At 45.4% G+C, this 20,406-nt stretch overlaps 2 protein-coding genes across 6 annotated transcripts; both read left to right on the forward strand.

Moving 5' to 3' along the window:
• The first annotated feature begins 567 nt into the window (after positions 1–567).
• LOC135376530 (zinc finger protein 883-like) lies at positions 568–16,802 on the forward strand. Of its 5 annotated transcripts, none has more exons than XM_064609053.1 (6): positions 568–677; positions 868–986; positions 3,054–3,192; positions 3,309–3,544; positions 5,955–6,107; positions 14,129–16,802. In XM_064609053.1, the coding sequence occupies exons 4-6, from the start codon at positions 3,331–3,333 to the stop codon at positions 16,000–16,002; spliced, it is 2,241 nt and encodes a 746-aa protein (XP_064465123.1). In that variant the 5' UTR covers positions 568–677; positions 868–986; positions 3,054–3,192; positions 3,309–3,330; the 3' UTR covers positions 16,003–16,802. The 5 variants fall into 5 exon arrangements, with proteins under 5 accessions (XP_064465123.1, XP_064465126.1, XP_064465125.1 ...); XM_064609056.1 differs by having other exon boundaries at positions 3,389–3,544; XM_064609055.1 differs by having other exon boundaries at positions 3,108–3,192.
• LOC135376539 (zinc finger protein 501-like) lies at positions 16,340–19,415 on the forward strand. Its single transcript, XM_064609074.1, has 4 exons — positions 16,340–16,444; positions 18,030–18,561; positions 18,682–18,813; positions 18,934–19,415. Exons 1-4 carry the CDS (start codon positions 16,340–16,342, stop codon positions 19,413–19,415), a joined length of 1,251 nt encoding a protein of 416 aa, XP_064465144.1.
• Positions 19,416–20,406: the final 991 nt, after the last annotated feature.

Here is a 20,406-nt window from a genome sequence, read left to right on the forward strand (position 1 = left end):
AGCTTATGATGTATGGTGCTCTTATGTCAGATTAATGTGGCCATGCGAGCTTGCCTGTCCCCCTAAATCCACTTCGATAATGAAGTTGGGAGGGCCCCCGGGGGGCCCCCCACCACATTTCTAATGCCTCGAAGCGAAAATTAAAGGCTGTTTCTAATTAATATGACATTACTAAAAACACGTACCGCCACCACAGAGGTAAGAAGGAAAGAATGGTGCCGAAGTCGTTGCATGGATAAAGAAAAAGAAATGAAATATGATGATACTTTTTCTAGCACGTATATTGAATTTATTCCTCGATATCACTGACTGGCGTTATTTATTTAATCCAGCACATCGCCGTAGCAGACGACGTTTACCGCTGTGATCAACACAGTTTTGCTTTGTTTTGTTGCGTACACGAGTTTCAATGATATCAGAAACTAAATTCTCCAAGATACGTTACAGAAACAGAAATTTTATTGTTCTCGGGCGTATCATTATATTTCATCCCTTTTTTAGTCATGCAACGATATCGACACCAATCTTTCCTCCTTTCTTCAATGGCGGTAAGTAAGCATGCAAAAAGATCGGTACGAACTTTAAAGCTCCTAGTACTCTTCTAGTAATGGCAAAGTAGCTTCGAGTGTCACTTAGAAGTAGCCTTTAGTGTTCACTACGAGGCAAACGCAACGTGGGTACCTGTCAATGGAGATGGCATGGGAATCTTCACTGTTCACTGACTGCTGTGCTGTGTGTTGTGTCGTCCTTTGTTTGTTTTCCGCCGTTTCCCGGCACGTTTTTTAAAAATCGCTTTTAAAGTCTGAATCTACGTACTCCTTGTTATTATTCTTGATGAGATCCTTCAGTGCTAACATACTGCTCCAGGATCGTCTGGGACGAACAACAATCGGGGAAGCACCCGGAACAGAAGAACCTCAAGGAACAGGACAGAGACACCCATGCACAAGCAAGTGTGAAGAACGAGGCTTCATCTCCAAAAAACAGTGAGTTCTATATCTAGCCGTGTGACATCGGCCTGCTGATGTTACAACGGGTGTTCTAACTTTTTTGCTAGTTTTCAAAACCACAATGAAGCCTGAATACATGTTCCTTTGAAAGGAAAGCTATCAGGACTGGTTATCTTTATGTGGATACAAGCAGAAAGAACTGCATCAACATTAAGGTGCACATGGTGACATGTTCTCTGGTGTTCTAGTTTTTATAACTGTGCGTAAAAACATCCGAATAACCGACAGAAAGAACCTCGATTCTCTGAAAAGAATTTGAAGAACTGTCCACATAGGGCAAGGAAGGTGCTATTGGTATCTCGGCAACATCACCGTCATGAAAGACTTTGACTACTCTTGCGTAGGTGTTTGCCAGGCTGTCTTCTCCAGTAGCCACCAGTCTCAGTATTCTTGTATTCCTAATTAGTACTACGCAATCCACGTTACCTCTCCAAACACACATTGTCCCACGCCCATGAAAATACAGGGTGTATGCTATAAAAGGTCAGTCACATTTTCGTGCAAAAAGTGATACCTCCTTGATGCTATACCTCTATCACGAAAAGACTTTCTCTGCCTCAAAGTGAATCATTTACGCTAGAGGAACCTACGAAACGATTGTGGTTACCTAGCATTGTGTAACAAAATAAATATGACCATGCAAACTTTCACCTCCATCCATCGGTATTGCGCATAGGAAACACATGAAGACGAAAGTTTCCGTGGCCGTGTTTACTTTATTACGCAGTGAATGGTAACCACAATTTTTTCTAAGGTTTCTCTGGCATAAGTGATTCACTGTATGGCAGCACAAGTCCGTCTCTCAAATAGATATAGTGTCACGCGCGAAAATGTCACTGACCTTTTATAGCATACACCCTGTATAAAGAAAATTCATTACGAGCTAAACACTAGACAACAGACATGACATGTGATCATGGAAGCAGCAGACGAGGTGGATAGCATCCGGGGGAATTTAACGGAATCTTTTCGTTTCCGTTACTGCCTCCGTTTCAGTTTCCGTTACAGTTAGGAATGAGCCAACGGAATCCTTCAATCCCGATTGCAATAAACGGCGAGTCAAACCTTATGAATCCACCGACCGCATTTGTTTTTTGTCTTTTTTAATTTGCACATCAGGAGTGTGCCGAAACCCTGATTTGCTGATGGCTGGCTTTCTTGTTTGTCTCTTTATATTGCTTCAGACTGAAACAGTTTAGGAAAGAACTCTTAGTTTACAAGCTGTAAATTAAAGTGGCCTGGCTTTTCGATTGTTTCCCAGATTTATGGAAAGAAAGACTCGAGAGTTTATGTAGTAGTTATTTCCTGTAGTGGATGAATGACAGGTTAAATAAATTACGTTTAAGAACGAGTGTACCGATACATTTTCTCTGTGAGAGTGAACTATTATTCAGTTAGTTTGTCGTTAAACAAAAATATCAAATTCTGCTTCGAAACATTCCTCGGTAGAAGTGCTTTTTATTCCCCTTGGCTTTTTGTACTCTTTTTAGAGAAGAAATGTTCGAGATTTATAAGATTTGTGGATTCACAGAACCTTCCTTGGATTCGGGTTCAGAAAATTCTGCGTTCGTCCCGTCCCTAGTTACAACCGTCGTTCTTTTCGTTTCAGTTTAGACACTGACCCGCCTCCTTGTTTTTTTTTTCCTTCTTATTCTTTTACTGAGCTCTGAGACCGTGACAGAACCTAATACCTCCACCTAGAGGGTGTTTACGTTTAGTCTTTACATAATCTTCGTAACAGAACTATATGAGAGCACTATAGGTGTCGTCTTTGCAGCCGAGTTCTACTACCAGGCAGAATACTCTTGAAGAGAGTGCACAATTACGAGACGACTAATTACCTAAAATTACAAATCCTCAAGCGCGCGCGTGCGTGTGTTAAAATATCCGTCCCCGAATTTCAATGCGCAAATGAGTCAAAAACTCAGAGACCTGGGACGCGGTTAGAATAAAAATGTGTTTTTGCAGTTTATGGTACACCTGGTAACGTTGGGGGTAATCCGAAATAATTTGCGGTTGTCTCTGTGTTTCTTCTCTCTCAAGGTTACTTTTCGACAAGCATCGTGCCTCTTTCTTAACAAGAAACAATGTCTGCAGGGTATTTCATCACGAAAGCCTCTCTGGCATGTCTTCTGTCTTGACTGGGAACACATTGCAGATACGGCTGACCCTCTGAGAAACAGTGAGTCGGCACTTTCATTGATACACTGTTGAGCATTTTCGCCTTTGTTTGAGCTTGCAGAACCCGTTGCTGTATTTGTCCCACTTTTCTCGTTTTCCTAATTTACGTGGGACAAGGACAGCAAACGATTTACTCCCCATGAAGGAAGAGACAAGATATGCTCGTGTCTTGGAGTTATCACGTTCCATCCCCTCAGATTCACAACTCCAAGAAGAAATGCAGCTCCCACCAGAGATGAGTGGTCAGCCCGTGAGAGTGAAGTCGGAACCACCTGATGTTGCATGCCTGCCAGAAGAGAGCCAGATGCAGCAACAGCATCACGACGAGTCTCCATCAGCAGCTGATGCTTGTGGTAAAATTTTTCTAAACAATTATACTTAAGGTGTCAATGTTTTATGGATAGGGTCTGATTCTTTTGGGTAATATACTACTTGTATACCTGAAGCGGATTTGGGAGAAATGGTCGGGTGACAATTGAAATCCGTAATTCTGGGCGAAATCAGGTGCTGCATAGACGGATGTTATCGGGTTGTTATATTTTGTGTTGTTGGGTGTATAATGCGTTATTAAGTGCTGTCTGTAAACCGTTCGTGTTTGAAGCGCATATGCTGATCAAAAATATGTACCTCACTCTTTATAGGAACCAGCACAACACGAAATCTTTTCCGCATTGTTGCAGTCAGATAATATCTACATACATCGCACATTCGTAAATTTGTAAATAGCTAGTAAATAGTGCAGGTAGTACGACCCGATACCCAAATTGGTCCTAAATTGATTCAGGAGGAAATAAACGGGGGGAATCATGGTTAACCCGAGAAAGACAGACCCTGTTTATAGATTGTCCTTGAGGACAATGTCACAGTAAGACCTCCTAGACATGCCATTCAGACGACCAGCTCAGTTGGTAGCATGTTCGCGCAATGATCACAGGGTGGTGGGTTCAAACCCGGGCGAGGACACCAGCAGCTTGATGGCAGAGTACAAGTTTCACACACCCGTACAACCATCAATTAATGAGAAATGTGAAACAAGGGCACACGGGCAAGGGCTTTTAAAATAAACATTAAAAATCCACGCTTAAAATTCTACCCTTCATTATAATTTTTAAAAAAGAACTAAACTGCTTAAAAACACCTGCTCTCAAAATAAACGAGGTTAAAATAAATCACGGTTAGGCATAGGAAGGTGATGTTCCGCACGATAGTTTATGGGCGACACAATGTTTTCTTGTTTTTTTGTTTTTTTTTGCAGAACACACTATTATGGTGTTTCGTACTCACGCATGTAGTGGTATCACATTTCTTCGCCTAACAACTTCGGATTTCAAAATATCCAGTCTTAAAGTGATGGGGACGATGCACATATGAATACAGGGCACTTACTCTTGACTTTTGAACCAGCAGAGCTGTGGACTAGGCTAACAGGCTTTGGTAAGATGGTGGAAAGAACGTGGCTATCCATTACACGTAGCAGGATTTAAAGTGGCGCCAATGTGAGTGGAAGCCAGGAGACAGCGCTTCAAATCTGAATCTCTACGACTGCCTCAGCAGTTTTGTACTGTTTGTACGGACTGCATACACGCTCATTTGATAAAGTGGGCATAAGTAGGAGCCTTTATATGAAATTTCAGTTGAAAAAAAAAAAATTTCATCCTAAAGTCCCAGCATCTAGTCGGTAACGAGCGACGAACCGTCACTGAGAAGCGCACGCGCAACATCACGCCGAAATACTTCTTTCCACTCGACAAACAAATGTTCGGTGGGCCACGTCCAGAGGAGAAAGGTAGGGAAAGTGTGCGCACGCACAGAAAAAAAGGACAGACAGACAGAGATAAAGCTGGCCAGGATACACGACCAAAAAGATTTGCCAGACAACATCGCCCCTCTATGTTGGCAACATTGAACACGGGCCATATACAGACAGACAACCTACGTCTGCTGTAGCAAGATACTCGTTTACACTTCTTGCCCTGGCTAGCCCCAAGCGCAATGAGCCCACTATTTTCCGCGGCGGACGTAGAGCTGTTGGCTGTCTACCAATCAGGGACGGTGGATTTTAAAAGATTTATTTCTAAGGCGTTTATTCTTCAAGGTTTATTTTTCGGAGCCTGTTTGAACAGTGTGGCTTTTCTTATGCTTCGCTTTTATGGGTGTATTTTGCAAGTTTGATCTTTAACAGATTTATTTTCAAATGTTTTGTTCTTACACGATGTACATATTTCAACATCATCCCATTGGATAAGGCGCAGAGAGCCTGCAAGAAAAAAAAATCGCGTGTAAGCTGTGGCTAATACTCTAGGATTACAGTACATCCTGCATGTCCTTCTGTGAAGTGTTGTGGAACAGGTGAAAATGACCAGAAGCCTTGGGACCATAGTAGGACCAATATGTTTTGCATTTCGTGCAGCACAAGATAAGGAGAACAGTCACAACTGCCAGTTACGGTATTGTTGCTGCGGATAAAACCGATTTGTTCATTTTCTTTTTGCGCTTTCAGTGCTACAGCTGAAAAAAATTAATTTATAGTGTCGGGCCTATAATGGCATTTTCCTGCCTAAATAAGGATTTTTACCTTAACACCAGCTTTCTCGCCTCATGTAGTCACAGTGTATTTCTAGTTTTGTCGACTGACTGTTTTGAATGCAGTGTGCACGGATAGGTTAAAACAGAGTGCGATTAGTTTCAAACGGGGGATGGTGATAAACCGTCGCATGAGATTTGCAACATGGCTTACTTCTTCCGTTTTTTGTTTTGCCGCAGGAGTTACGGCTCGGATGTGTCGCATTAAAGAAGAGCCTCGAGAGGAATCTTCGAATGAACAACCAATCATAGAAGTGAAGACAGAGCCTTATAATGTTGCCGTCTTGAAGGAAGAGGACCAGATAGGACACAACTCCGATTCAACATCGGAAGGTAGATGCAAAATGTTCGAGGGAATTTATATACCCAGGCTCTCACACGGGCAGTCTTCAATAACCATTGATACCCACAGCCATTCAACGTGTGTGTAGTGTCACCCACTGTAACCAGTCAACGATTGAGAGTCAGTTAGATGCGATGCTCTTTGGAAAGTTAATGCGTTGGTGGCGCTGCGCATGCTCCCAATGGCCATTGGCTACAATGGTGATTGAAGACTGCCTATATGACAGGAATATTAGTCAACACCAAACCGCATGGCATCATACAGACAAAAAACAGGGATGCAACGGAAACTCCTTCAGTTTTCTGCTCATCACACACCGGCTGTGCACGTTGATGTTTATGCTTATTATTATATCACGTTCATATAATTATTACGATTACAATCTCTGAGATAATGGTACCTCCAATATTAAGATCAAATTTCTAGTTCCTGTCATCTCACCCGTTGGAGCACATGTGAGCGGGACATCAATATAACGATAGTCGTGAAAGTGCCTGTCTGCATATCTCGATCAGAGTTCTCCCAATGGATAGTTAAGCCACGACCTCGGTACTAGATTATAACGATCATGTCATAATCAGCAACCCCTATGAGGAGCCCTTGAGTCCCTTGAGCCCAATCCGTTGGGGGCGCTATTCATCTGCACGCGAGATCTGCATCACGATTGGATGATGGAAATTTGAATTCTGAACGCGCAGAAGCGTATGCACGACTACCGTAGCAGACGACAGCGATAGCGCCTATGAAAATGCGTAGAATAATGATGATACCTAACCTGAGAATGAAACACCTGTGGAATATCCACCACTTATACAGAAATACTGCGGTAAATTGAAGTACAAGGTATTGTATAAGTTGAGGAAGCAATAACTTGGACGATGAGTAGCGCCACCACTATCCTCCAATAATGTGGCATTTAGAAGGGGTGCCTCTGACATGGTCGTTGTAATCTAGTAGGTCGTGAGTAAAACGCATCTGCGCATCACCGCCTGATGTTAGATAGGGTTCGATAGAAGTAGAGGAGGATGCGTCCTCTCCACATTGTTCTATCCCCCTTACCCAAGCAGCACAATGTACTGAAAGTCGAGTGCAATAGGGGTGGCCGGTATGCGTCTTATCAATGTTCTTTAGTTTCATAAGTGTGTTCAAGGTCCTCCACCTACCCGTCCACCCCTATTGCACTCGATTTTCCGTACATTGTGTGGCTTGGGTAAGCTTTTCGTTTCGTTTCGTTTTTTTTTTTTTTTTTTTCTTGTTCGCTCTGTGCCACAACGGTGTCTGGTTCCCGGGTGTGTCTTACCGAGAAAACAAATGCGGATCGCCCTGAAGTTGCACGTGCTTGGAGGAGCTACAAAACTTGAGTCGGCAGACGGTTGCGTGTTGCCACTGAAACGCGTGTCAGCGGATTGTCCGCAGTTGAGCTGTGTCCTTCTGGATGATGCAGTTCCGATGGCGAGAATGATGATGTCTATGGCATTGGATGACGAGTAATGGACGAAGTCGTCAATCTAAAAAAATCCACGAGATGGAGAGCCTCACATTGAATCACTGGGTACGTTGTCCTTGGAGAAAAGCTTTCGGCTCAAAGCCGAGCTTTAGAGCTGGACAAAATGCTTTTCCACTCGTAACAAAGGCGTGCACGTTCTACTTTTTCGTTGACAGTGTTCTACCTGCGCCGTTATTCTTTGTTGACGTGATCCGAACCGGCGATTTCGCACAAAGCTTGTTTTGGATGACAGCTCTGATGTACAGCAATCAGATTTTGTTTGCCAGCCAGTATCGTAATCAAATGGGGTAAACTTTTAAGCACGTGTTCTCCTGTGTGGAAAATTGGCAGAGTTAGCTGCGCAGACGTACACCCCATATGTTATGTTTCTAACTGCGAGAGGCATCCATGCATGTGACCGAAGGAATCAAGTGTGATACCCAAAACGCACCGATGCAGGATCCACATCGCGCGCATTCGTGATTAGGCAGCAATTGTGATTGCCCTCAGGTGTGGACAAAGCGAGTCTCTGCGACAGAGGTCAACAACGCACACACTTGTCTACCGTTTGCAAACATGATTACACACACTTCGAGGAGGGTTGGTGCAGACTCAGAGGCTTTTTCCTTCCACCCTCTCCTTCTCGCTATTCACACTGCCGCTTCCGGGTTGGCAAGATGGCGGCGATGACACTAAGAAATCAACGCCGACGAACGCCGAAACAGATGAAATAGCATTTGTATTAAGGAGAAATTACTTCTTCAGAAATCAATGGGTGTTTTTCGTTCATACGAGACACGTGAACGCTCTCAACTATCATCATAAGTTTGGCTTGGTTGAGTTTTGATAAATTAAAGTTTGATGCGAATCGAATGTGTGCTGCCATCTCGACAGAGTGTCGTGCACTAAAATACTTGCGAATTCGGGCTGGATACAAATCAACAGATAGTCCTGGGACTCTACAAAATGTGTCATTGACAAGGGTATAATACAAGGAGAACACACCAGTACTTCTGTTTTGACGATATTTTATGCCGTTTTCGAGCGCTGTGCGAACAAACGTTCTCTAATGTCTTGCGCAGAAGCGATTCCCCCTCAAGGTGAATTTCGTTCAAGTAGACATTCTGGATCAGTGTTTCCTTTTAATTTGAAACTTCAGCGGGTGGTGTGCAAAGTTTCCACTAGACGGCTGGAAATGAACATCACGATCACAAACGTCAAGTGCTGATGGTACGGCATGCTCAGCGGGATTGCACCGATCCAGATTGTGTGTGACACTGCGCTCTGGGTATAAAATGATGTGGACACCTTGTAATTCTGGAGATCAGCTTAAACTCTTAATGCTGTAGCTGAACGCACTATAACCGCTGTCACAAGGGCCGTCTTCAACGACCATCGAGATTGATAGCCATTGAGGATGCACTTAGGGCCGCCTAGCGTGTAATGTGTCAGCCTAACAGGGAACATTGGATCCAACGCTTGAGAAGTTGACGCGCCACCCGCTTGATGGCTCTACTTGCTCTTTCAATGGTCAATGGTCGTTGGTTTCAGTGGAGACTGCCCATGTGACACGGTAATAAGATCGGACTGATTAGATTAGACATAAATTTCGATAAAAGAATTGTATGCATTCATTTCGGTACGCCGATTGGTGCACCAAGTTCTCTTTTCTTATTTTTAACGTATCTTTGACCCGTGCGGAGCTCCCGGGCAATTGGAATATAGTCAAGGTTGTTCCAATTCCTAAAACAGGTTGCAAACTAAACATTGCAAATTACCACCTGATATCCCGTCTGAGCACACGTAGTAAGGCATTAGAACATATGGTATACAAGCACATTTCCAAATGTCTGGAAAGTAAGAATTTCCTCTCTGCCACTCAGCATGGCTTTCACCGTCGGCTTATGTCCATTGCCCCAAGCGCCGTAACACGCTATGCCAGAACGGATGCTTGTTACCAAGAATATTGAGCGCAACTTACAAAGAATCGTAGGCCGCAGGGCTTAAAACTTATCCTTGTCGCGTTCTTTTCATTGGCCCACACCCTTATCACGTTATTCTATTCTTTTACTGACCGTGCGGGAAAATACTGTCTGACTGTGCTTTCCAATCAACATTGACCTGTCACGTTCATTGACCTCAACTCCAAAATGCAGGGTATACTGCTGGACTGTCTGCGTACTTTTGTGTCCACTGGCGCACCGTCCCCACTTTATGCCAGAACTGAAGTTTGTTACCGATAATAATGGGCCCAGCAGCAAAGTGCTTTTTCTTTGACCTTTTGTGGACGGTGGAAAAAATTAAGGAAAAACTTTATACACAAAAAACAAAAAGGAAGCTGATGTTCAGGCGTATGAAGCTATCTTTTGTACCCTGAGAGAGTCCATGATCAGACGGTTCCGCCATGTAGAATGTCTGTCCACAACAGAGAGTTGGCTCTTCGGCTACGAGCCTGCTGGGATACGAGAAGTGTTTGAATAATCAGCGTGTTTGAAACAGCGGCCGGCCCACCCAATGTGAGTGTACGTAGCCCTCGTTAACTGTAGAAATAATCTCTTACACGAAGCGCTGTCAAAAAAAGAAATGACAGCACTTGGACAAATTCTGTGTTACAACCAGGTTCATCTTAGAAAGCAACCATCTCTTTTTAACAGAAATGACATAAGAGAATTGTCGGCTTTTCTTGGACTACGCTATGCGTTACAAAGTAATTTGGTTAGTCAATAAAAATGAGATGTTGATTTGCCACCTGCATTTGTATTCTACTTATACCGCACCAAATGAGTCCCTCGTATTTCGATATGAGTAATTTCTGCTTAGCAATGTTAGAGTTAATGACGGTAACACAAAGGGGTCAAAAGATCCAAGCTAGGCAAACTCTCAGACGAGTCAAGAGATCCAACCGGGTCAAGAGATGCTCAGAGTCGAGAGATCAGTGGATCTCTTGACTCGATGGATCGATCTCTTCGTGTGGAATCATAGAATACTAGAACCGACCTCCTTTGTTGTACACCATGCTGACCCTGGAATATGGGCCACAGGGATTGTGGCTTCCTCTGTGGTCTCCTTTGTCCCACAGATTAGTCGCGTCATACTGCCCACGCTTATCTACGAGTTTAGCTTTCCTGCCCGAAAATTTTCAAAATGTTCCTAAAAGCGAGTCCTGCGGCTTATCTGCGGAGGGACCTATACACGTGAAATTACGGTAGATTAGACATAAATATGAATAAAAAATGTATGCATTGATTTCGGTATGCCGAGTTGACAACCAGGTACCTTTTTCTCATTTTTAACGTATCTTTGACTTGTGGTGGAGTTCCCGGATGATTAGAAGATAGCCAAGGTTGTTCCAATTCCTAAAATGGGTTGCAAACTAAACATTGCAAATTACCATCTGATATCCCGGGCACATGTACCGAGCACATGTAGTGAGGTATTAGAACATATCGTATATATAAGCGTATTTCCAAATATCTGGCAAGTAAGAATTTCTCCTCTACCAGTCAACATGGCTTTGGCCACGGTCTATAAGCACAGTGACACAGCTTGTGAACACAACTCGTGATCTTGCTAAAGTGCAGGACTGACTGCTTTAAATACACGTTCTTTCCTCGATCCGTCGAAGAATGGAATTCTCTGTCATATGCTCGGGTCTCACACCACAGTGTCACGGCATTTGTGAAAGGCCTAAACGTGTTTTTTTTTGTTTATTTTGTTTCCATTTCCATCTAACAAAAGATGGCGGTGGCCCTGGAAAAAAAGCTACAACAAAGTAGCTTGAGGGCATCTGGGGGCCGCACTGACACTAGGCAGCACTGTGCAGAAATACAGTACACAAGTATGCAGTACACAGTAAAGATAAATAATGCACAAGAATCAAACACACATTAGCCTATACTACATATTCTCATAAACATAAACTTTATGTAGTAAGTACAAATATGGCACAAGAGAATAGTGAAAAGGAAGATTATAAAATAAAAGCACTCAGTGCAGCTCAGTAAGTAAAAAAAAAAGCATGTAAAATTTACGGCAGTACCCATACACTTTCTGTAGCATGTAGAAACAGAAGAACAGTGAAAAGAAAAAAATGATAAAACAGAAGTACTCAATACAGGTCACTGAGTAAAAGAATCGCACAATCGCAAATCGCACAAAATTTGCTACAACTTTTTGAATTAAATTTAATCAATTAATTAATTTAAAATACTATGACATCGTAACTGTTTATGCTTGCATGTTTTCAACCCAACTACATGATGCAATATAGTATGTGCCTCGTAAATTATTTTGGACTTTCTCTGCCTCTCCTACTTGAACCCTCTTAGGGCTTGTAGTAGCATTTCACAAGTAAAAATAAAATTTAGTGCTCCGTATGTGGGATATAAGCAACCGTTAAGGTTTTATTTTCTCGAACATTGGGGGCACCAAAAAACATGAAAAAGTGTTGCTCGTCCTGTGCGTCCTCGTGGCCTGTGGATGACGTTGCTGCATTTTCTTTGCCCGGTATTGGAAGTGTCGAAGTGGAAGAGTCCATCTATTTTCATGATTGGCACAACGAATGAGAACAACTCGGGTGGCATGGTAAGAGCTTAAAGTGCGACTCCGCAACAAAATATACCACGATTGTGACACAGCAGTAACCCTTGCAGTGTCAGGAACATACATACGAAATATCGCATTCCCAAAGTGCGCAGATTTTATTCCAACGAATTATTATGAAGTGAGCGCTTTGCCCCTGTGAAGCAAGAGGGCGCTGAAAGCAACTCTGCCGACGTCATCCTGCATGGAAGAATGCAAGCTTCGTAGCAGACGACAATGCCGGGTGTCGCCACAGTATCTTCCTCCGGGCGAACCGCTGTGTGCTTTGCATGTTGGTTTGGTTTGGTATTGTCATCATTTACGAATTAATTACCCTCACAAAATGAATGCGAATGTTGTATTCGGTATCCAGTGAGCGGTTCGTGTTCGGTATGATGCTCACCTATTTTTTTTCTTTTTTATCCTTCTGAAGTCTCCCTTTAAGGACAGAACACATTTTGGTCTGTTAGCATTCTCGTAGGAGCCCGAGATTATTCGTGCTTGTAGTGGAGGTAGTGTCTCTCTGCATGAGTCCCTGACTGCTGATGATCGAACGTCCCTGCCTCATTCTCGAAGTTGGACCCCTTAATCGCTCTGGACGAGCGTCACTTGTCTTCAGAAAAACAGCTTTCGTTTGATTGCTTTAAAAAATTGTGACTCATCCACGCGACGTTCTGGTTCTGCAAGGGTGTAGGGGGCAGCACTATATGTATTGGAGTGAGCTTCATGTCGCAGTTTGAAGCGAAAAACGTGAGGTGACAGCGCAAGTTTTTAAACAGCTCTAAACAGCTTTTAAAGCTCTAATGCATCGCGTTTGTCACAAAAACAAAGTTACCACGAGATTTGTGAGCGGGCGTTGACACCAGCGATATGTGTCCGGGCAGCAGAGACGAAAGTGGTGACGTCTGAGCTCTTTGAGCAAAGAGGACGATGACAGTGTGGCTGGTTTAGCAAGCAGCGATCACTCGCGTTCTGTCTACAAAAATGACCCGCCGTCTGCTCCTCGTGGGTCCCCATTCATTCTCAGGGGCATTCAGGAAGCATTTTGATATTTTGGGTATTGATGAATTTACCAAATACTTTGAGCTTCCTACATTTGTGTATTCTCTGTCACCTTTCTGCAGAATGTAACATCTTCGCCATCTCTTTACATAGAACAGAAATTTATGCGCCAGCCTCTATGGAATGCCACGTACTGCGAAGAAAAAAAAAATCAATTCAGTGAACAAAATTAGGTATTCTTCCAAACGTTCGAGGGGTTAACTTTTGAATCGGGATTTCCTCTACAAGCGACAGGGCTGGCTGAGTGGGCCATCCTTGTTGCAAGCCGTACTTAAAGTCGAACAGATCCTGAAATACGCATGTGCGTAAAAATAAGCATCCTCGAATTTTGATATGCAAATGAGCCGAAGTCACGGTGAGTGTGGTGAAAAAGAGAGCTTACGTTCCGCGTGCACACCAGTAACGAAATATCAACTTTTTTTTTCAGTCTACTCTAAAGGGCTGAGCTAGTACATCTTTAGCCAGTTTTGGCTGGAATGGCTCAACTGTGTCAAATTAGCATAATGGCTCGGAAGCCCTTCCTGCACGTTCACAGTCACAAGACGGTGGAGATAAGCTGTACATATTTAAGCATAGTTATATGACACTGATACAAAAATTAACAAAAATGCTCATACGGGAAAGGAAAAACAACACGCTGTGACTGTCTCAGATTAAGCTCAGGTGGTTCAGTCCGAAAGTCCTACTCTTCATTTCTTGGCAAATGCTGGAGCATGGTGCGAGCTGCGTTGAGCTTGTGGCCTCAATCGTGCACAATGGGGATTATTTGTGGAGATGGAATGCAAACGGCATGACAGGGCTTTGTGAATGTGGCACCACCTATTTTTTCAAAAGTCCGGAGTCAGAAATGCTTCTCGTAATGTCCGATTTGTGAAATTTCAGATGCAAGCGACAGCACTGATACGCTCCATATTAAGGACAAGCCCAGACGCACTTGTGAACAAGAATACTCAGGTTACCCTTCTTCATATGCACAGTTCAAGATCAGCACAACAACGGTTGAACTGCAGCTCGACAGCACTGCACTAGTCGCTACGAACGATCGACACGCTGAGCAACATAGGGACCAAAGCAAGCCGTGTGCACTTGCATCCCTGTCGAAAGCCAGCCTCGAATGCCACAGGTTTGCAGACTGTCACAACGAGTCTGAAAAGTGTTCCACTACTCCTCCATCGGATGTTCAGCTGGGAGGGATGGGTTCTGGGTGCAACACTTGTCCCTCTGCATTCTCGTGGTCTGCAGGAGACGAGAACCACATGGCTTCAGAGTTCAGCATGAGCTGGAACCTACAGCAGCACAAGAGGCCATATTCATGCAAGAAGCCATACAAGTGCGATGTCTGCCCTGCGGAGTTCACAAGGAATGCTCACCTGGAGCAGCACAAGCGGACACACACAGGCGATAAGCCATACAAGTGCAGTGTCTGCCCTGCTGAGTTCAGCCAGCGCGGGAACCTACAGCGTCACCAGTGCACACACACGGGCGAGAAGCCATACATGTGCAATGTCTGCCATGCAGAGTTCATCCTGATTGGGCACCTACAGCAGCACAAGCGGAGACACACGGGTGAGAAGCCATACGAGTGTGATGTCTGCCCTGCAGTGTTCAGCCACAGCGGGAGCCTACAGCAGCACAAGCGGACACACACTGGCGAGAAGCCATACAAATGCGATGTTTGCCACACGAAGTTCAGCCAGAGCGGGAGCCTACAGAAGCACATGCGGACGCACACGGGCGAGAAGCCATACAAGTGCGATGTCTGCCATGCAGAGTTCAGCCAGAGCGGTAACCTACAGCAGCACATGCTGACGCACACAGGCGAGAAGCCATACAAGTGCGATGTCTGCCATGCAGAGTTCAGCCAGAGCGGTAACCTACAGCAGCACATGCTGACGCACACAGGCGAGAAGCCATACAAGTGCGATATCTGCCCTGCGGAGTGCAGCAGGGGCGCGGACCTACAGAAGCACATGCGGACACATACTGGAGAGAAGCCATACAAGTGCGTTCTCTGTCCTGCAATGTTCAGACAGCGCTCAACCTTGTCACGTCACAAGCGGACACACACGGGCGAGAAGCCATACAAGTGCGATGTCTGCCACGCAGAGCTCAGCCTGAGAGGGACCCTCCAGCAGCACAAGCGGACACACACGGGTGATAAGCCATACAAGTGCGATGTCTGCCACGCAGAGCTTAGCCTGAGAGGGACCCTCCAGCAGCACAAGCGGACACACACGGGTGATAAGCCATACAAGTGTGATGTCTGCCACGCAGAGTTCAGCCTGAGAGGGACCCTCGAGCAGCACAAGCGGACACACACGGGTGATAAGCCATACAAGTGCGATGTCTGCCACGCAGAGCTCAGCCTGAGAGGGACCCTCGAGCAGCACAAGCGGACACACACGGGTGATAAGCCATACAAGTGCGATGTCTGCCACGCAGAGTTCAGCCTGAGAGGGACCCTCGAGCAGCACAAGCGGACACACACGGGTGATAAGCCATACAAGTGCGATGTCTGCCACGCAGAGCTCAGCCTGAGAGGGACCCTCGAGCAGCACAAGCGGACACACACGGGTGATAAGCCATACAAGTGCGATGTCTGCCACGGAGAGTTCAGCCTGAGAGGGAACCTACAGAAGCACATGCGGACACACACGAGCGAGAAGCCATACAAGTGTGATCTCTGTCCTGCAATGTACAGACAGCGCAGAGCCTTGTCACGTCACAAGCGGACACACACGGGTGAGGAGCCATAAAATTGCAACCTCTGTTGTGCAGTGTTCATCCACAGCAGAAACTTGCGGTGCGATACAAGTGCCGTCTCTGTCCTTCAGAATATCACAAGCAGGCACCCTGGAATGAGAAGCCATAAAAGAACATTCTCTGTTCTGCAGACCTGAGGCACAACACAAACCTGCAGTGTAACAAGAAGACCTACGTGGGTGTGAAGCCATACAAATGCAACTTCTCTACTGCAGAGTTCATGTGGAGCAGGAACACACAGAGTTAGAGAAGAATTTGCTATAGCTAGTTCAGTCAGAGCACAAAACCTGTGGCTTAACATGCAGCCAAGACACACTTGTGACGGCAACCATGCAAGTGCGCAGGGACCAAGTACACTTGAAAAAGTGCCAGTGCAGTGCTGTTGTGTGTCCTGAACCCAGAGACCTGAAGAAGCACATGCTAATGCACAGAGAGGTGAAGGCTATAAGGATGCAATCTGTCTCCCGCGGTATTTTACTTGTGTTCGACATTCTGAAACTCGCACGCATGAACAGACCGAGGGCAAAAAGAGTTGAGTTGGGTGGTGACACATGTGAAACGTAAGAAAAAAGAAGAGTGCAGAGAAACAGACAGACTGTGAAGGAACACCCATACAGTGGCCCTCATCTGCTAACCAAGGCTTACTTCCATGAACGACATGCATTGCATTGTTTCCTGTTTGCCTCTTTATTCCTTTTTCTCCTTCTTCCTCTTCATTATTATGATGAATGCTTCTTTTATGCCTTATATCTCTTCAACTGATAATATGAACAAATAAATCAACCCAAAGAAATGAAAGAGCAATATTTCGGCAAGACAACTTGTAAGAGGAATCCTGAAATCACGTTTTGTTTGACGAGCATCTATACTGTACAATGCGTTACAGTTTGTAACAATTTGCGGTTGACATCTCAGGAGGAATCGCCGAGAGACAATCGAGTGTGGTTTGAGAGATTAAACACTGTGACATCAGTCTCGAGAACATTTTTTGTGCTGAGAGGGTTGACTGGACACTGGAACTACTAGAACTAGAACTAGGACAACTACTACGATACAAACCTGATTTTACTGGATTCTTTTCTAATTGAGAGTGTAATAGGTATTAGGGTAGGGTAGGGTTAGAGGATAAATAGGGTCGAAAAATTCACACACTAAAAACGATGGAAATAGGCGGGCATCTTTTTATGTACTGGCAATTTCCCCGACAGTGTGCAAATAGCCGAGGTTATTGTGATTTACAAAACCGGTGACAGGAACTGTCCATCTACTTACTGTCCCATCTCAGTGTTACCAGTCCTTTTCCAAGGGGTCTGAACTCGTAATTTATAAATGACTCGACGATTATTTTAAAAAATGTGACCTTCTCTCTGAAAAGCCGTTCTGTTTTTGACAACATAGATCAACTGAGCTTGCTCTCCTTGTACAAAAAATGGTCATTGTTAAAAACATTGAAAGTTGGCTGCTGACCTTGGACGTGTTCATTAATTTCAGCAATGCCTTTGATTCTACATCGCACAGTTCTGGAAATCTTGTTCGGGGGAACTACCCTGAAAAATTGGGTTAAACCCAAAAACGAAGAGCCCTGAGCACACAGTATGCACAAGTACAGCTTTGAGCTATTCAAGGAATAGTATGAAGATTACTAAAAACTGCACAGCAGAGTTCACACATCACTGACTCGAGAAAAATAAGCTTAGCCTAATTGTATGACAACAAAACAGAAATAAAAATATTCGTACAAGAAAAGAAACGAAACATAATGATGTGACTGTCCCAAATTGAGTAAGAGCAGTCCGTCTGAAAGTCCTACACTTTACCTCTCGGAAAATACTGGAGGGTTGTGCGCGCTGCTTTGAGCTTGTGGCCTAGGTCGTGCACAATGGGGATTATTTGTGGAGTTGGAACGCGGACAGTGTAACAAGGCATTGCGAATGTGGTGCCACCTAGTTTTCAAAGATCAAGAATCAGAGATGCGCCTGGACTGGCATGCCCTCATAATGTCCGTTTTATGAAATTACAGGCGCAGGAGAAAGTACTGACACCCAGAGGCACTTGTGAATACTCAGGTTGCAGTTCTTCATATGCACAGTTCAAGATCAGCACAACAATAGTAGAACTGCAGCCCGACAGCACTGCACTATTCACTATGAATGACCAACTAACTGAGCGACATCGAGACCAGAGCAAGCCGTGTGCACTTGCATCCACGTCGAAAACCAGCCTCGAATGCCACATGTTTTCACACTGTCACAATGAGTCTGAAAAGTGTTCCACTACTCCTCCAACGAATATTCAGATGGGAGAGAAGGGTTCTGGGTGTAACATCTATCCCGCTGCATTCTCGTGGTATGGAAGTGACAAGAACCATGTGGTGAAGCATACTGACAAGAGGCCACACAAGAGTGATGTCTGTCCTGCAGAGTTTAGCCTGAGCGGGAACATACAGCAGCACAAGCGGACAGATTCATGCAAGAAGCCACACAAGTGTGATGAGTGCCCTGCAGAGTTCAGCCGGAGTGCTCATCTGCAGCAGCACAAGAGGATACACACAGGCGATAAGCCATACAAGTGCGATGTCTGCCATGCAGAGTTCAGCCTGAGAGGGAACCTACAGCAGCACAAGCGGACACACACGGGTGAGAAGCCATACAAGTGCCATGTCTGCCACGCAGAGTTCAGCCTGAGAGGGAACCTACAGCAGCACAAGCGGACACACACGGGTGAGAAGCCATACAAGTGCGATTCCTGCAACGCAGAGTTCAGCCAGAGCGGGCATCTACAGCAGCACAAGCGGACACACACGGGTGAGAAGCCATACATATGTGATGTCTGCCACGCAGAGTTCAGCCAGAGCTGGGCCCTACAGCAGCACAAGCGAACACACACGGGTGATAAGCCATACAAGTGCGATTCCTGCAATGCAGAGTTTAGCCAGAGTGGGCATCTACAACAGCACAAGCGTACACACACGGGTGAGAAGCCATACAAGTGCGATTCCTGCAACGCAGAGTTCAGCCTGAGAGGGAACCTACAGCAGCACAAGCGGACACACACGGGTGAGAAGCCATACAAGTGCGATTCCTGCAACACAGAGTTTAGCCAGAGTGGGCATCTACAACAGCACAAGCGTACACACACGGGTGAGAAGCCATACAAGTGCGATGTCTGCCACGCAGAGTTCAGCCAGAGCTGGGCCCTACAGCAGCACAAGCGAACACACACGGGTGATAAGCCATACAAGTGCGATGTCTGCCACGCAGAGTTCAGCCTGAGAGGGAACCTACAGCGGCACATGCGGACACACACGTGCGAGAAGCCATACAAGTGCGGTATCTGTCCTGCAGTGTTCAGACAGCGCTCAACCTTGTCATGTCACAAGCGGACACACACGGGTGAGCAGCCATAAACTCTCAACCTCTGTCCTGCAGTGTTCATCCATAACTCAAACTTGCAGCATGATACAAGTGTGGTCTCTGTCCTACGGAATATCACAAAGAGGCGTTCTGAGGCGAGAAGCCACAGAGCCGTTTACTAGGAGAGGTTGGCCATTGGGAGGAGCCTGTCCCAAAGCGCGCCATTTGACGTGACACGATGGGCGGCGCCAAGGCCAGTGGCACCATTTTGCATCAGAGCTATCGCCTTGAAATCCCCCATTCCGCCATTTTGGGGCGGAGGCACAGCCTTGAAATTCCCCTGTGCCGCCGCGGGTCGTCTTTCATCCCAGTCAAGTGGGCGGAGCGATGACGTCTGTGACGTCACGGCGGCTCCCCCATCTCCGGGCGGCAAAAGATCAGAGAATGGCCAAATTCTTCCTATAAACGGCTCTGAGAAGCCATAGAAGAACATTCTCTGTTCTGCAGACCTGAGGCACAGCACAAACCTGCAGTGTAACAAGAAGACCTACATGGATGTGATGCAATACAGATGCAACCTCTGTACTGCAGAGTTCATGTGGAGCAGGAACACACAAAGTTAGAGAAGCCGCTGCTAGAGCTAGTTCAGCCAGAGCACGAATTTGTGGCTTAAGATGTACCCAGGACACTCTTGGGATAGGGACCATACAGGTGCGCAGGCACCAAATACACTTGAAAGAGTGTCAGTGTAGTGCTGTCATGTGTCCTGAACCCAGAGACCTGAAGAACATGCTCATGCACAGAGAGGAGAAGGCGGTACCGATGCAATCTGTCTCCTGCCGTATTTTACTTGTGTTTGACATTTTGAAACTCGCACGCACGAACAGACCGAGGGTAAAAAGAGTTGGGTTGGGTGCTCACGCATGTAAAACGTAGAAAAAAAAGAAAACAGTGCCGAGAAACAAACAGACCATGAAGGGACACCCATACAGTGGCCCTCATCTGCTAAGAAAGGGTTACTTCCATGAACAACATGCGTTGCAT

The sequence above is a fragment of the Ornithodoros turicata genome, unplaced genomic scaffold (genome assembly GCF_037126465.1).
Source record: "Ornithodoros turicata isolate Travis unplaced genomic scaffold, ASM3712646v1 ctg00001143.1, whole genome shotgun sequence".
Classification (NCBI taxonomy): domain Eukaryota; kingdom Metazoa; phylum Arthropoda; class Arachnida; order Ixodida; family Argasidae; genus Ornithodoros; species Ornithodoros turicata.

Coding starts and splice junctions, on each gene's coding strand:
- LOC135376530 (XM_064609053.1), top strand. CDS start 3,331: ATGAAGGAAGAGACAAGATATGCTCGTGTCTTGGAGTTATCACGTTCC. Junction 3,545..5,954: donor ATCAGCAGCTGATGCTTGTG/GTAAAATTTTTC, acceptor GTTTTGCCGCAG/GAGTTACGGCTCGGATGTGT. Junction 6,108..14,128: donor CTCCGATTCAACATCGGAAG/GTAGATGCAAAA, acceptor GTGAAATTTCAG/ATGCAAGCGACAGCACTGAT.
- LOC135376539 (XM_064609074.1), top strand. CDS start 16,340: ATGCAAGTGCGCAGGGACCAAGTACACTTGAAAAAGTGCCAGTGCAGT. Junction 16,445..18,029: donor ACATGCTAATGCACAGAGAG/GTGAAGGCTATA, acceptor ATGAAATTACAG/GCGCAGGAGAAAGTACTGAC. Junction 18,562..18,681: donor GCACAAGAGGATACACACAG/GCGATAAGCCAT, acceptor TCTGCCACGCAG/AGTTCAGCCTGAGAGGGAAC.